This window comes from Hyla sarda, chromosome 1, assembly GCF_029499605.1.
Source record: "Hyla sarda isolate aHylSar1 chromosome 1, aHylSar1.hap1, whole genome shotgun sequence".
Lineage (NCBI taxonomy): Eukaryota > Metazoa > Chordata > Amphibia > Anura > Hylidae > Hyla > Hyla sarda.
This window is the reverse complement of record NC_079189.1, coordinates 357,630,624-357,645,525: the sequence shown is the minus strand read 5'-3', so window position 1 is coordinate 357,645,525 and position 14,902 is coordinate 357,630,624. Positions and strand designations below refer to the sequence as shown.

The 14,902-nt window shown below is 43.2% G+C and overlaps 1 protein-coding gene across 8 annotated transcripts in view; it reads left to right on the top strand.

Annotated features, from left to right (window-relative positions):
* The window catches only part of LOC130274126 (programmed cell death 1 ligand 1-like), a 151,295-nt gene that overhangs the window by 118,957 nt on the left and 17,436 nt on the right, over positions 1-14,902 (top strand). For 7 of the 8 annotated variants that reach the window (XM_056522119.1, XM_056522110.1, XM_056522091.1 and 4 more), the window contains exons 2-3: positions 3,302-3,372; positions 14,392-14,754. In XM_056522119.1, the coding sequence (XP_056378094.1) occupies positions 3,302-3,372; positions 14,392-14,754 (434 nt within the window). Of the gene's footprint in view, positions 1-3,301; positions 3,373-13,919; positions 14,179-14,391; positions 14,755-14,902 lie in introns of those variants that run through there. The other variant, XM_056522063.1, reaches the window with a different exon arrangement.

Here is a 14,902-nt window from a genome sequence, read left to right as displayed (position 1 = left end):
CCATCATCCACCTTACCTCTTCCCATTTAAAGGGGTATTCCAGGATTTTTTTTTATTTGACTTTGCTACAGATGCTGCAAAGTTAGTATAGTTCATAACATAGTGTCTGTACCTGTGTGTGACGGTTTTCTCACAATTCTTATGTGATTTTCACCCCAATATTTATTTTTAACAGCATACAAAATGACTGTTTTCTCAGATTTTTCCCAGGTTGCAATATGGCCAAGACCTGACCTCACTAGTCAGCTGATGACAGGGAGCCTGTCTGCTTCAATGGGTGGAGCGATCGCTTGGTGGGAGAGAGATCATTCTGCAACTAATTGTATTTTTGCAACAGCTGTGGGCCCCCTGATTGAAAAACACAGGTCTTTGAATGGATGTTTCAATGGGTGGGGTGACTGATGTGTGGGAGGGAGAAAAATGGAATTATAGGATTTGTAGGTAAAGAAGGAAACTCAAACAGGAAATACCAGTTCATAAAAAGCTAGCCACAGTGTTATGGTAATCTCACAACACAGCCATTTAGCCCCAAGACAAGTGCAGATCCTTCCTAAGCATGTCCATTGCTGCCTGGCAGGTACCGTATATACTCGAGTATAAGCCGACCCAAATATAAGCCAAGGCCCTTAATTTTACCCCCAAATCCCAGGAAAAGTTATTGACTCGAGTATAAGCCTAGGGTGGGAAATACATCATCCCCCCTGTCATCATCCAGACCCCCGTCATTAACACCCTCATCATCATCCCACACCCCCCTTCATCATCCCCTTGTCATCATCCCACACCCCCCCTTCATCATCCCCTTGTCATCATCCCACACACCCCCTTCATCATCCCCTTTTCATCATCCCACACCCCCCTTCATCATCCTCTTGTCATCATCCCACACCCCCCTTCATCATCCCCTTGTCATCATCCCACACCCCCCCTTCATCATCCCCTTGTCATCATCCCACACCCCCCTTCATCATTCCCTTGTCATCATCCCACCCCCCCCTTCATCATCCCCTTGTCATCATCCCACACCCCCCCTTCATCATCCCCTTGTCATCATCCCACACCCCCCTTCATCATCCCCCTGTCATCATCCCACACCCCCCTTGTCATCATCCCCTTGTCATCATCCCACCCCCCCTTCATTATCCTCTTGTCATCATCACCAAATGTCATCAGCCCCCCCCCTTCATCATCACCGCTTGTCAATGTCTGATACAGTGGTCTCCAACCTGCGGACCTCCAGATGTTTCAAAACCACAACTCCCAGCAAGCCCGGGCAGCCATCAGCTGTCCGGGCTTGCTGGGAGTTGTAGTTTTGAAACCTCTGGAGGTCTGCAGGTTGAAGACCACTGCGGCCTTCGACATCATCCAGCCCCCCCCCCCTCACCCCCTTTAGTTCTGTACTCACCTCCGGTCGGCGGGACGTTAGGGTGCGCTGGTCCGGTGCTGCAGGACTGTCCGGTGGGGAGGTCGTCCGGTGGGATAGTGTTTCCGGGCTGCCATCTTCACCGGGGGGCATCTTCTCCGCGCTTCGGGCCCGGAATAGAGGCGTTGCCTTGACGACGACGCAGAGGGACGTTGGTAATGAACGTCCCTCTGCGTCGTCGTCAAGGCAACGTGACTATTCCCGGGCCGGGCCCGAAGCGCGGAGAAGAGGCCCCCCCGGTGAAGATGGCAGCCCAGAACCACTGTCCGGACGACCTCCCCACCGGACAGTCCTGCAGCACCGGACCAGCGCACCCTAACGTCCCGCCGAGCAGAGGTGAGTACAGAACTAAAGGGGGTGAGGGGGGGGGTTGGATGATGTCGAAGGCCGCAGTGGTCTTCAACCTGCAGACCTCCAGAGGTTTCAAAACTACAACTCCCAGCAAGCCCGGACAGCCGATGGCTGCCCGGGCTTGCTGGGAGTTGTAGTTTTGAAACCTCTGGAGGTCCGCAGGTTGAAGACCACTGAGGGTGCAGAGTTCACTCGAGTATAAGCCAAGGGGGGTGTTTTCAGCACGAAAAATCGTGCTGAAAAACTCGGCTTATACTCGAGTATATACGGTACGTATTAAAATCACCTTATGGTGGACAACCCCTTTAACCTCAGTTAAACTTGATAGGTGTGTCTTTTTTCAATCATACTATGTAACTATGTGCAGAAGTTTCTGTTTCTTTTGTAGTATTCATGTGGTCATACATGTGTATTTTGCTGCAAACTATTGTGTGCTTTCATTGAACCAACATCTTTTTCTTTTCTTCCTCATCTGGTTGTGACCGCCATGACTTCATTCAACCTCCTTTTCCTTCTGCAGAATTTGATGCCTAAACTTCTTTGGCTCCTCACTATTGCATTAGACGCCCCTTCTCTGTACTAAAAAAAAAATTCTCACAGTGGCTTACAATACACTCCCTGAATATGGTATTAACACACACTGTTAGAATAACTGGCAGAAGAGCTTGGCTGAACACTTTACTTCCTGTCTTGTCTCACATCGTTCTATGTCTCACTGCAGGAGACGGTTTCATAGACTTACAATTGAGTCTTCTGCTACAAGATGAAAATTGCAAGGAGCCTGGGAATGAAGGGGAGATTTATCAAAACCTGTGCAGAGGAAGAGTGGTGCAGTTGCCTATAGTAACCGATCAGATTGCTTCTTTCATTTTTCACAGGTCTCTTTAAAAATTAAAAAAAGTGATCTGGCTGGTTGCTCTGGACAACTGCACCACTCTTCATTTGCACAGGTTTTGATAAATCTCCCCCAAAGAGGGGGAGTGCTTTTCCTGGATGTGTCTAACAGGCAGTGGGGTTTCCAGTGCTAAGAACCTGACCATTCAAAATTTTCTGACTTGTCTCTATGACATTTTAAAAGTAATTTAAAGTGATAGTTCCAATTTAATTGCTGCATGATTTTGCTAGCAAAACTACAGTTAAATGGGTTATCCAGGATTAGAAAAGCACCTGTCTTCAGGTTGTGTGGGGCATTGCAGCTCATTTCCATTCAAGTGAATGGAGCCAAGTTGTAATACCACACACAACTTGAGAACAGGTGTGGTGCTATTTTTGGAAGAAATTAGCACTTCCTAAATAACCCCTTTAACAAGCTGACTGATAACAAGTCAGTTCAAAGTCAAGTCCACTGCAAATGGATATGGTTTAATGCCGCTGGCTACTTTGTGTAACTATGCTTGAATGAGAATTCATGAGCTGTGGGCTAGCTGCTGATTAACAGCTTTCTCCCTCTGCACAGTAATGTTTACAAAGTGTCAAATGTTCCACTGGACCACAATCTATACTGTGTTGTTGTTTTTTATGGTTTAGGCTCCTCATGGCTGTCCATGGCAATGTCCTGCTTGCTGTGCTTTTGTGGCAGTGGTGTTCCATTATAAGTGGTAAGCGGTTACCTTTACTTCTACTTATTAGAATTTATATTCACTACAAAAATGTATTGTGTTTTCTTTTACATAAAAAAACAGGGTGCTATTAAAATTACATCCATGGTGTTTGTTAATAACATAGCCATGGTAGCTGTGCTGGATCTGTTTGTATGTGAATGCCACATACAAACAGTACACCAGGTTACAGTATTTTTGACAGCATGAGTATTTCTGTAGGTTACACAAGAAACCCTGGTGGGGGACTTAAATTTCAGCATGAATAGAACCTGGGAGCCAACATGATATTCAGAAAAACGAAGGTAGAGAAACTAATGGAGGTTATTTTAACTAATTTACAATAGAAACACCAAGGGTGGTCATAGAAACCCTATTTTCCCAACTACTGATTTTTGTCTAACAATTAAATAATAACCTTATTGAATTATTGAAAAAATACACATTTAAAATTCACAGCATAGGCATGTGCAAGGGGTGTGCCAGGTGTGCTTGGGCACACCCTAATAAAGCCCAGGGTTAGGGATTCGCAGCCGCCACTGAGCAACCCACAGGGGGCCCCCGTCACATTCTGGACATCCCTGTGTCCCAAAAGATCTTTTTGGGACACAAGGATGTCTCTGTTACCTTTCTGCGGCGGCCCCCACATTAACTTTAAAAATACAGGGGCCGCCGGGAGGTAGTGCACACAGGGACGTCACTGATGTGGGGGAACTGTACTGCAACTAATGTGGGGGAACTGTACTGCACCTAATGTGGGGGAACTGTACTGCTAACCTAATGTGGGGGAACTGTACTGCTAACCTAATGTGGGGGGAACTGTACTGCACCTAATGTGGGGGAACTGTACTGCACCTAATGTGGGGGAACTCTACTGCTAACCTAATGTGGGGGGAACTGTACGGCACCTAATGTGGGAAGAACTGTACGGCACCTAATGTGGGGGGAACTGTACTGCACCTAATGTGTGGGGAACTGTACTGCACCTAATGTGTGGGGAACTGTACTGCACCTAATGTGGGGGAACTGTACTGCCAACCTAATGTGGGGGGAACTGTACTGCCAACCTAATGTGGTGGGAATTGTACTGGCAAGACATGTAACTACATGTTGAGCGGTGGTAGGCCGGTAGTATACATGTAAATTATTATCGGAGAAGTAACACTGCAATTTAAAACCACAAACACCGCCCTCCTTGACGTTTCGCCACACCTGTAGCTTTGTAAATAGGCTTAGGGGCTATGGTGACAAAAATGTCATTCTGGGGGTTTAATAACCTCCTCTGGTGACATCATCCATCTAATGAAACCAATAAATTCACTCATAACATCATCAAAAGACAAGTACCAATCACAGGATCCCTTCTATTTTGATGGCTAGATCTCTCTTTCAATCCAAGGTGAATTTAAAAGGAGCCAATCAATCTTTGCCAAGTGTTAAATTACTATAGAATATGTAAAACGTGCCAGTGGGTAAAATGAGTCAATGCACAGCAGAAGAATGCGCTGGGACTTAGCCACAGACTCCGGTCTTTGCATACATTGCACTTGCGTTGCATACAGATTTGCAGGAAAGATATGCACTAGGACTGAGACAAAAGCCGTGGATTGTACCACTATATCGCCTGCGTATCAGAACAATGCGCACCTGGGAGCTGCACACGGACTTAGTTCAATTCAGTGCACAAAAGAAAATATAACTACTCTTTCCTTGTTGAAGCATAAACCCAGCTTACTTGGAAAAGAAGGATCCACCTAAAGGGGTACTCCGGTGGAAAACAATTTATTTTAAATCAACTGGTGCCAGAAAGTTAAACAGATTTTTTAATTACTTCTATTAAATATCTTAATCCTTCCAGTACTTATCAGCTGCTGTTTACTACAGAGAAAGCTCTTTTCTTTTTGAATTTCTTTTCTGTCTGTCCACAGTGCTCTCTGCTGACACCTGTCAGTTCCTGAAAAAATTTTCAAAAAGAAAATAGAAGTAATTTACAAATCTGTTTAACTTTCAACAGATTTGTAAATTACTTCTATTTTCTTTTTGAAAAAATTTTCAGGAACTGACAGGTGTCAGCAGAGAGCACTGTGGACAGACAGAAAAGAAATTCAAAAAGAAAAGAGCTTTCTCTGTAGTAAACAGCAGCTGATAAGTACTGGAAGGATTAAGATATTTAATAGAAGTAATTAAAAAATCTGTTTAACTTTCGGGCATCAGTTGATTTAAAATAAATTGTTTTCCACCGGAGTACCCCTTTAAGGTAGGTTCTCAGTAGTGAGCCCATAAACAGAGAAATGATTATTCTGTAAAGATAATTACACAAGTCTTGAAATTAGTATATAGGGCATCTAAATGATTAAACCATAGGGACCTTAAGGTACTTCATATTATTATAGAAAGGAACAGGAGCGCTTCCATGTGAAGGTTCTCAGAGTACAGTGTTAGATAGCAGCCAGTAGGACCGTGCTCACCTGGTAAGGTTGTGCAGTCTGCAGGCACAACACTGACAATTCACAGAATGAGTGGATGAATGAACAGCTGCAGCGGCTTCGCACGCTGGATCACCGGCGTGCACAACAGGAATCAAAGGCAAGGAGGAAGTTGGAAGCTTGGTGACGCGCTGCTGTAAAGATGATAATGATATGTTCGGGTAAGTATAAACTATTTTATTGACACACACAACGCGTTTCAGGGAATTAGTATCCCTGTCATCAGGTGTTGTAGTTCAGGCAACATCTGGAGGTCCGCAGGTTGAAGACCACTGCTCTATACTGTACGCTATGCCCGGGCTGCAAAAGGTAAACAAAATAAACTTAAACTCGCCTTCCCCGTCAGTCCGGACCAGCTTCCAAGGGAACAGGAACGTCGGACAACCGTCAGCCTATCACCGTCCGTAGCGATGTGTAAGAAGCCGGCCGATGTGTAAAAAGCCGAGGTGGAACATCGCTGCGGCCTTGTGATAGGCTGACGGCTGTCCGACATTCCCATCCCCAGCGTAAGGCCGACGTCGGAACTTGCGTTAAAGTTTATTATGTTTACATTTTGTAGCCCGGGCATAGCGTAAAGTAGAGTGTCAGCGCCGGCGGCCTGCAACAAACAGGAGGACAAGGAGAGCAGCACTTGCGGGCGATATGTGAGTATTTACCCCGATCGGGACAGTGCAGCGCTTTTGCAGCCTGGGCATAGAGCAGTGGTGTTCAAACTGCGGACCTCCAGATGTTGCCTGAACTATAAAGGCTGTCCAGGCATGCTGGGAGTTGTGGGTTTGCAACATCTGGAGGTCCGCAGGTTGAAGACCACTAGTATAGAGTGTCAGCGCCGGCGGCCCGCAACAAACAGGATGACAAGGAGGGCAGCGCTTGCGGGTGATATGTGAGTATTTACCCCGATGGGGACAGCGCTGGGCTGATAATTAATTTGGGGGGGGGGGGGGGAGTGAGGGAAATACCGTTATATACCGTGAAACAGCAATAAGTTACAAAAATACTGTGATACACATATTTGGTCATACCGCCCAGCCCTAGTTGGGACTCACGCATGAGTCTGAACTCTGAGAGACTTGCAGCCAGGACATGTAGGGAGACCCCTAGTGGTCAGTTTTTACAAGTCAAAATAAATATATAAATATAAGTATTTTTTTAGTGACATGGTATTAGAAAGTTGGTTCTAATACATTAACAACATATAAAAAGTTTTTGTGATGGCAGGTACTCTTTAAGTTCACCTTGGATTGGAAGAGAGATCTAGACATCAAAATAGAAGGGATCCTGTGATTGGTACTTGTCTTTTGATTATGTTACAAGTGAATCTATTAGTTTCATTAGATGGATGATGTCACCAGAGAAAGTTATTTAACCCCCAGAACGGCATTTTTATCGCCATAGCCCCTATGTCTCTTTACAAAGCCACAAATGTGGTGAAAGGTCAAGGAGGGCGGTTTTTATGGTTTTAAACTGCAGTGTGCATTATCCTATAACAATTTACATGTATACTACCAGCCTTCCACCGCTCAACATGTAGTTAGATATCTACTATTTACCAACTATAGCTTGGTGGTTATACACTTTAATTCTACTGTGTAACAGGGCACTATGGATTTTAAATGTGTGTCTTTTCGATAATTCAGAAAAGTTATTATTTCATTGTTTGATAAAAATCAGTGGTTGGGAAAATAGGGTTTCATTGACCACCCTCAGGCTAGGTTTCCACACAGGTTTTTTTCTGGCATTTTTCGAAAATCTGCCACTGCTGCTTTTGATCCAAAGTCAGAAGTGTATTCAAAAGGAATGGAAAATACAGTCATGGCTGTAAATGTTGGCACAACTGAAATTTTTCTAGAAAATGAAGTATTTCTGACAGAAAAGGATTGCAGTAACACATGTTTTGCTATACACGTGTTTATTCCCTTTGTGCGTATTGGAACTAAACCAAAAAGGGAGGAAAAAAGCAAATTGGACAGAATGTCACACCAAACTCCATAACTATGTTCATGAGCCCTTATTATACATGTCTATTTTGAAGCATTTTAAATCTCAACAAGGAGTAAAAGTGCTCTACACCAGACCTAAAGGTTGCCCGGGTTAAAGCATATTACCGTATTTGAATCCTCTATCAGCCCTATTATGTATTTAGTTATTTTTGTTTTTTATATAGTTTTGTGAACACGTTTAGCGTGTGTATTGATGCTGAACGTATCCGTAAGACTTTTTGCTAGGTTCACAGGAGTTGGACATCTCTTGTTAGACTAAAGGACATATTTTTTACAGTTGCGTAAATAAGTGGCATGTCACACCACATGTTTGCAATACAGTTCCCGTATAAGGTTTTTGATGCAAAACAGATTTCTTCAAAACCCAACTAAACTGTATCTAAACGTGTGTACAAATTTTAACCTGTACAGTATATGGTTAAAAAACGTATACGGTTTGAAAAATGATGCCCGGTTGCATCTATTTTTTAAGAAAAAAAGTATACGTTTTCAACTTTTCACTCCATTATGAAAAAAGTTTCACTTGTTTGATTGAAATTCCAAGAAAAAAAGTCAAAATACGTATGGTGCAAACCGGATGGAACTGTAGGTACATATGGTTCTCTACGGTTGCCATTGACTCCCATGTTAAAAAAAAAGTATACGGTTTCAATACAGTTTTTCACCCGGACCAAAAACCGTGGTAGGCTGCAGTTTTGGGTACGGGAAAGAAACAGACAAAACCGTACAAGGGGCAAAATGGATGCAACCAAATGCATCTTTTAGCATACGGTTTTCAATAGAGAGTCAATGCATACGGTTTTCAATACGGATCCATACGGTTTTTAAATTGAAAACTTATACGTGAACTGTATTGCAAAAATGTGGTGTGAATGCACCCTTATTAAGACAGCTGGAAAAAAAAATATGTTTTTACATATTATGTGCACAAGTAACCACTTTCCCATAGACTTACATACAGCACATTGATGTTAAAAATATATCATTATTCCACAATTTTGCAGATGCATTTTTACAAATGCAATACAGTACTATATTTTTGCAGAATTCAGCTATGTAATCCCATTGAAGTCAATGGGGCTTTATTTTTCTGCGCAAAATGCGGAATATGTGCAAAATTTGTGCAGCATTCCCTGCATTAAATATCTTTTATCCCTTTAACCCCTTCAGGACCAAGCCCATTTTGGCCTTAAGGACCAGAGCGTTTTTTGCACATCTGACCACTGTCACTTTAAACATTAATAACTCTGGAATGCTTTTAGTTATCATTCTGATTCTGAGATTGTTTTTTCGTGACATATTCTACTTTAACATGGTGGTAAATTTTTGTGGTAACTTGCATCCTTTCCTTGTGAAAAATCCTAAAATTTGATGAAAAATTTGAAAATTTTGCATTTTTCTAACTTTGAAGCTCTCTGCTTGTAAGGAAAATGTATATTACAAATAAAAAAAATTTTTATTCACATATACAATATGTCTACTTTATGTCTGCATCATAAAAGTGACGAGTTTTTACTTTTGGAAGACACCAGAGGGCTTCAAAGTTCAGCAGCAATTTTCCAATTTTTCACAAAATTTTCAAACTCACTATTTTTCAGGGACCAGTTCAGGTTTGAAGTGGATTTGAAGGGTCTTCTTATTAGAAATACCCCACAAAAGACCCCATTATAAAAACTGCACCCCCCAAAGTATTCAAAATGACATTCAGTCATCATTTTAACCCTTTAGGTGTTTCACAGGAATAGAAGCAAAGTGAAGGAGAAAATTCACAATCTTCATTTTTTACACTCGCATGTTCTTGTAGACCCAATTTTTAAATTTTTACAAGGGGTAAAAGGAGAAAATGTATACTTATATTTGTAGCCCAATTTCTCTCGAGTAAGCACATACCTCACATGTCTATGTAAAGTGTTCGGCGGGCGCAGTAGAGGGCTCAGAAGGGAAAGAGTGATAAGGGGATTTTGGAGAGTACGTTTTTCTGAAATGGTTTTTGGGGGCATGTTGCATTTAGGAAGCCCCTATGGTGCCAGAACAGCAAAAAACCCTCATATGGCATACCATTTTGGAAACTAGACCCCTTGAGGTACGTAACAAGGAATAAAGTGAGCCTTAATACCCCACAGGTGTTTCACGACTTTTGCATATGTAAAAAAAAAAAATTTTTTTTCACTAAAATGTGTGTTTCCCCCCAAATTTCACATTTTTCCAAGGGTCAATAGCAGGAAATACCCCCCAATATTTGTAACCCCTTCTCTTCTGAGTATGGAGGTACCCCATAAGTTGACCTGAAGTGCACTATGGGTGAACTACAATGCTCAGAAGAGAAGGAGTCATATTTGGCTTTTTGAGAGCAAATTTTGCTCGGGGGGCATGTCGCATTTAGGAAGCCCCTATGGTGCCAGAACAGCAAAAAATACCCACATGGCATACCATTTTGGAAACTAGACCCCTTGAGGAATGTAATAAGGAATAAAGTGAGCCTTATTACCCCACAGGTGTTTCATGACTTTTGCATATCTAAAAAAAAAAAAAAAAAAAATTTCCACTAAAATGTGTTTCCCCCCTAATTTCACCTTTTTGCAAGGGTTAATAGCAGAAAATACCCCCCAAAATTTGTAACCCCATCTCTTCTGAGTATGGAGGTACCCCATAAGTTGACCTGAAGTGCACTATGGGCGAACTACAATGCTCAGAAGAGAAGGAGTCATATTTGGCTTTTTGACAGCAAATTTTGCTCGGGGGGCATGTCGCATTTAGGAAGCCCCTAAGGTGCCAGAACAGCAAAAAAAAACACACATGGCATACCATTTTGGAAACTAGACCCCTTGAGGAACGTAACAAGGGGTACAGTGAGCATTTGCCCCCCACTGGTGTCTGACAGATCTTTGGAACAGTGGGCTGTACAAGTTTTCATTTTCATGGACCACTGTTCCAAAGATCCGTCAGACACCTGTGGGGGGTAAATTCTCACTGCACCCCTCATTACATTCCATGAGGGGTGTAGTTTCCGAAATGGGGTCACATGTGGGGTTTTGTTTTTTTTGCGTTTGTCAAAACCGCTGTAACAATCAGCCACCCCTGTGCAAATCACCTCAAATGTACATGGTGCGCTCTCCCTTCTGGGCCTTGTTGTGCGCCCCCAGAGCACTTTGCGCTCACATATGGGGTATCTCTGTAGTCGGGAGAAATTGCGTTACAAATTTTGGGGGGCTTTTTTCCCTTTTACCTCTTGTGAAAATGTAAAGTATAGGGCAACATCAGCATGTTAGTGTAAAAAATAAAAAAATTTTACACTAACATTCTGGTGTAGACCCCAACATTTCCTTTTCATGAAGGGTTAAAGAAGAAAAAGCCCCCCAAACCTTGTAACGCAATTTCTCCCGAGTACAGCGATACCCCATATGTCGCCCTAAACTGTTGCCCTGAAATACGACAGGGCTCCAAAGTGAGAGCGCCATGTGCATTTGAGGCCTAAATTAGGGATTTGCATAGGGGTGGACATAGGGGTATTCTACGCCAGTGATTCCCAAACAGGGTGCCTCCAGCTGTTGCAAAACTCCCAGCATGCCTGGACAGTCAACGGCTGTCCGACAATACTGGGAGTTGTTGTTTTTCAACAGCTGGAGGCTCTGCTTTGGAAACAGTGGTGTACCGGACGTTCTTATTGGGGGAGGGGGGCTGTGTAAGGGTATGTGTATATGTAGTGTTTTTAACTTTTTATTTTATTTTGTGTTAGTGTAGTGTAGTGTTTTTAGGGTACAGTCACATGGGCGGGGGATTACAGCGAGTTTCCCAGCGCAAAATTTGCTGCATCTCAAGATGCGAGAAACCCACTGTAAAAGCCTCGCCCATGTGAATGTACCCTGTACATTCACGGGGGTGGCGTGGCGGGGGGGGGGGGAAGGGGGGGGGGGGCTTGCATCAGCTGTTGCAAAACCACAACTCCCAGCATGCATGGTCTGTTAGTGCATGCTGGGAGTTATAGTTTTGCAACAGCTGGAGGCACACAGGTTAGGAAACACTGAGTTAGAAACAGACAATGTTTCCCAACCAGTGTGTCTCCAGTTGTTGCAAAACTACAACTCCCAGCATGCCCAGACAGCTGAAGGGCATGCTGGGAGTTGTAGTTCGGCAACATCTGAAGGGCCAGATGTTGCTGAACTAAAACTCCCAGCATGCCTGGACAGTCAGTGCATACTGGGAGTTGTAGTTTTGCAACAGCTGGAAGAGCACAGATTGGAGACCATTATACAATGGTCTCCAAACTGGGGCCCTCCAGATGTTGCAAAACTACAACTCCCAGCATGCATGGTCTTTTAGTGCATGCTGGGAGTTATAGTTTTGCAACAGCTGGAGGCACACAGGTTAGGAAACACTGAGTTAGAAACAATGTTTCCCAACCAGTGTGTCTCCAGCTGTTGCAAAACTACAACTCCCAGCATGCCCAGACAGCTGAAGGGCATGCTGGGAGTTGTAGTTCGGCAACATCTGAAGGGCCAGATGTTGCTGAACTAAAACTCCCAGCATGCCTGGACAGTCAGTGCATGCTGGGAGTTGTAGTTTTGCAACAGCTGGAAGAGCACAGATTGGAGACCATTATACAATGGTCTCCAAACTGAGGCCATCCAGATGTTGCAAAACTACAACTCCCAGCATGCCCAGACAGCCAAAGGCTGTCTAGGCATGCTGGGAGTTGTAGTTTTCAGACTCCTAGAAGCAGCAGTGAAGATCTTCACTGCTGCCTCTGAGGACTACATACTTACCCGTCGCTGCTCGTCCACGTGGCCGGTCCCGCGCTGCTCCTCGGTCCCGCCGCTGGATCAGGTAAGTCCGCCGGTCCCCACGTGTTCCCCCCGAATGCCGCAGGTCCCCGCGAGCCCCTGCAGCCTTCGTCCCCCGTTCTGCCCGACTTCCAGGGGCGGGCAGTGCGGGGGATCTGAACTTTCACCCCAGATCACTGTGATTGGTCCACAGGGACCAATCACAGTGATCGCTGACCAGGACCATCAATTGATGGTCCTGGGGGTGAAGCAGAAGTTGTCCCCTGCTGGAAACAGCGGGACTTCTGCCAGTTAACCAGTGCGATGCTGCGCATCGCCGGGTTAACTGCATGTCATTTATAAACGCCGGGATGCGCGAACGCACTGCACAACCCGGCGTTTATATATGACATTCTGCGGGAAGGGGTTAAGGATGCAGCCTGTTTTTACCTTAATGATCGGGTCAAATTTTTCAAATCTGGCATGTGTCTGTTTAGGTGGTAATACCTCTGACATGCGACACAATTCTGAGATTGTTGTTTTGTTACAAATTTTACTTTTATAGTGGTAATTCTTTGTTGATTCATGCAGCATTTTTGTAAAAAAGTCCAAAATATTATGAAAAATTTGAACATCTTTTTATTATGGCATTCACTGTATGGTAAAAATTATGTTATTTTTATTATTGTGTCTGTACGATTAGGCCGATACCTAATTTATATAGCTTTTTATATTCTTATTACTTACTTACTGTTCTGACAGCCATTATTTTTCATCCTTTGCCACTATTTGAGGGCTTATTTTTTGCAGGACGAGCTGCACCTTTAATTGTTACCATTTAAGAGAATAATGCTACCTTTTTTTTTATTTATTTAATTTTACTCCACGTTTTGGACCAAAATTTGCGATTTTTTATTTATTTATTTATTTTTTTAATACCTTTCACTGTGGGAGATAAATAACATTATCATTTTATTGTTCAAGCCATTACGGATGTGACAATACCTATTATGTATAGGTTTGGGTGTTTTTGAGGGTGAAAATGTAAGTTTTTTGGGGGGGAAAGGGGCATTTATTTTATTTATTTTACACTTTATTAATTCATTGAAAAAACTTTTATTTTTATATTTTTCACTTTTTACAGGTTACGGTATACTATGCTGCAATACATCTGTACTGCAGCACAGAATAACTGTCAGTGTACACTGACATGCAGCCTGTGTGATCCTACCATACTAGGCAGACAGGAGGCCATCAGCTGGCCTTCTGCTGCTATGGCAACCAACAAGATCCCACAATTGTATCGCAGGATCACCGTTGGTGAACAGGGGGAGCCCTCTCCCCCTGTCAATCCCATAGATGCAGTGATCAGGACTGATCACGGCATCTATGGGATTAATGCTGCCGAGTTCAGCGCGATCCAGGTCTCTGCAGCTGTGACTCTTGTGATTGACAGCCGCATTGTGCTGAGCAGGATATCACCAGGACATATGCATACATCCAGTTGCGCAAACAGGTCAGCAACTGGGACATATGCATACATCCTGGGGCAGGAAGGGGGTAAGTGTACTGCAGAATTAAGCAGAAATTGTGCATTAATTCCCCAAATACTTGAAAGATGTGGATTTACGGCCAAATTAATGTGGACATAGAATTCAAGAATCTATGCCGAAATTCTGCTGTGTAAACATAGCCTTAATGTTCACCACTCACTGCAATATTGTTTCAAAATGCATCACTGTTTCCTAACATGATATATATTTTGTATTTCAGGGTTATTTACAGTCGAGGCCAGAAAGTCTCACTTAATTGCAGAGTATGGGAGTAAGATCTCGTTAGAATGTCTATTTAAGTTGGACTTGGAAACAGATTTTGAAAATTTGAGGGTGTTATGGAAACACATGACAAGAGATAGAAAGGACAGTATAGAAGTAGCAAAGTTTGCAAATGGCAAAGATATCGAAATATTTCAATTCAAGAACTACAGTGCCCACATGAAGCTTCTATCTAGTGAACTGCACAAGGGCTGTGCCATTCTTCACATCAGTAATGTAAAGATGACTGATGCAGGACAATATAGCTGCATTATATCTTATATCGGATCAGACTACAAAGAGATTACTCTGGATGTGCAAGGTAATAGTCATCATGATACCATACACACACAAGCTAAGATTTATCAAACTGTGTGAGAGAAAAAAATAGAGTGATTTTCCCACAACAACCATTCACAGATCAGCTAACGAGCTCTGGTAAAGTGAAGGCTGAGCTGTGATTGGTTGCT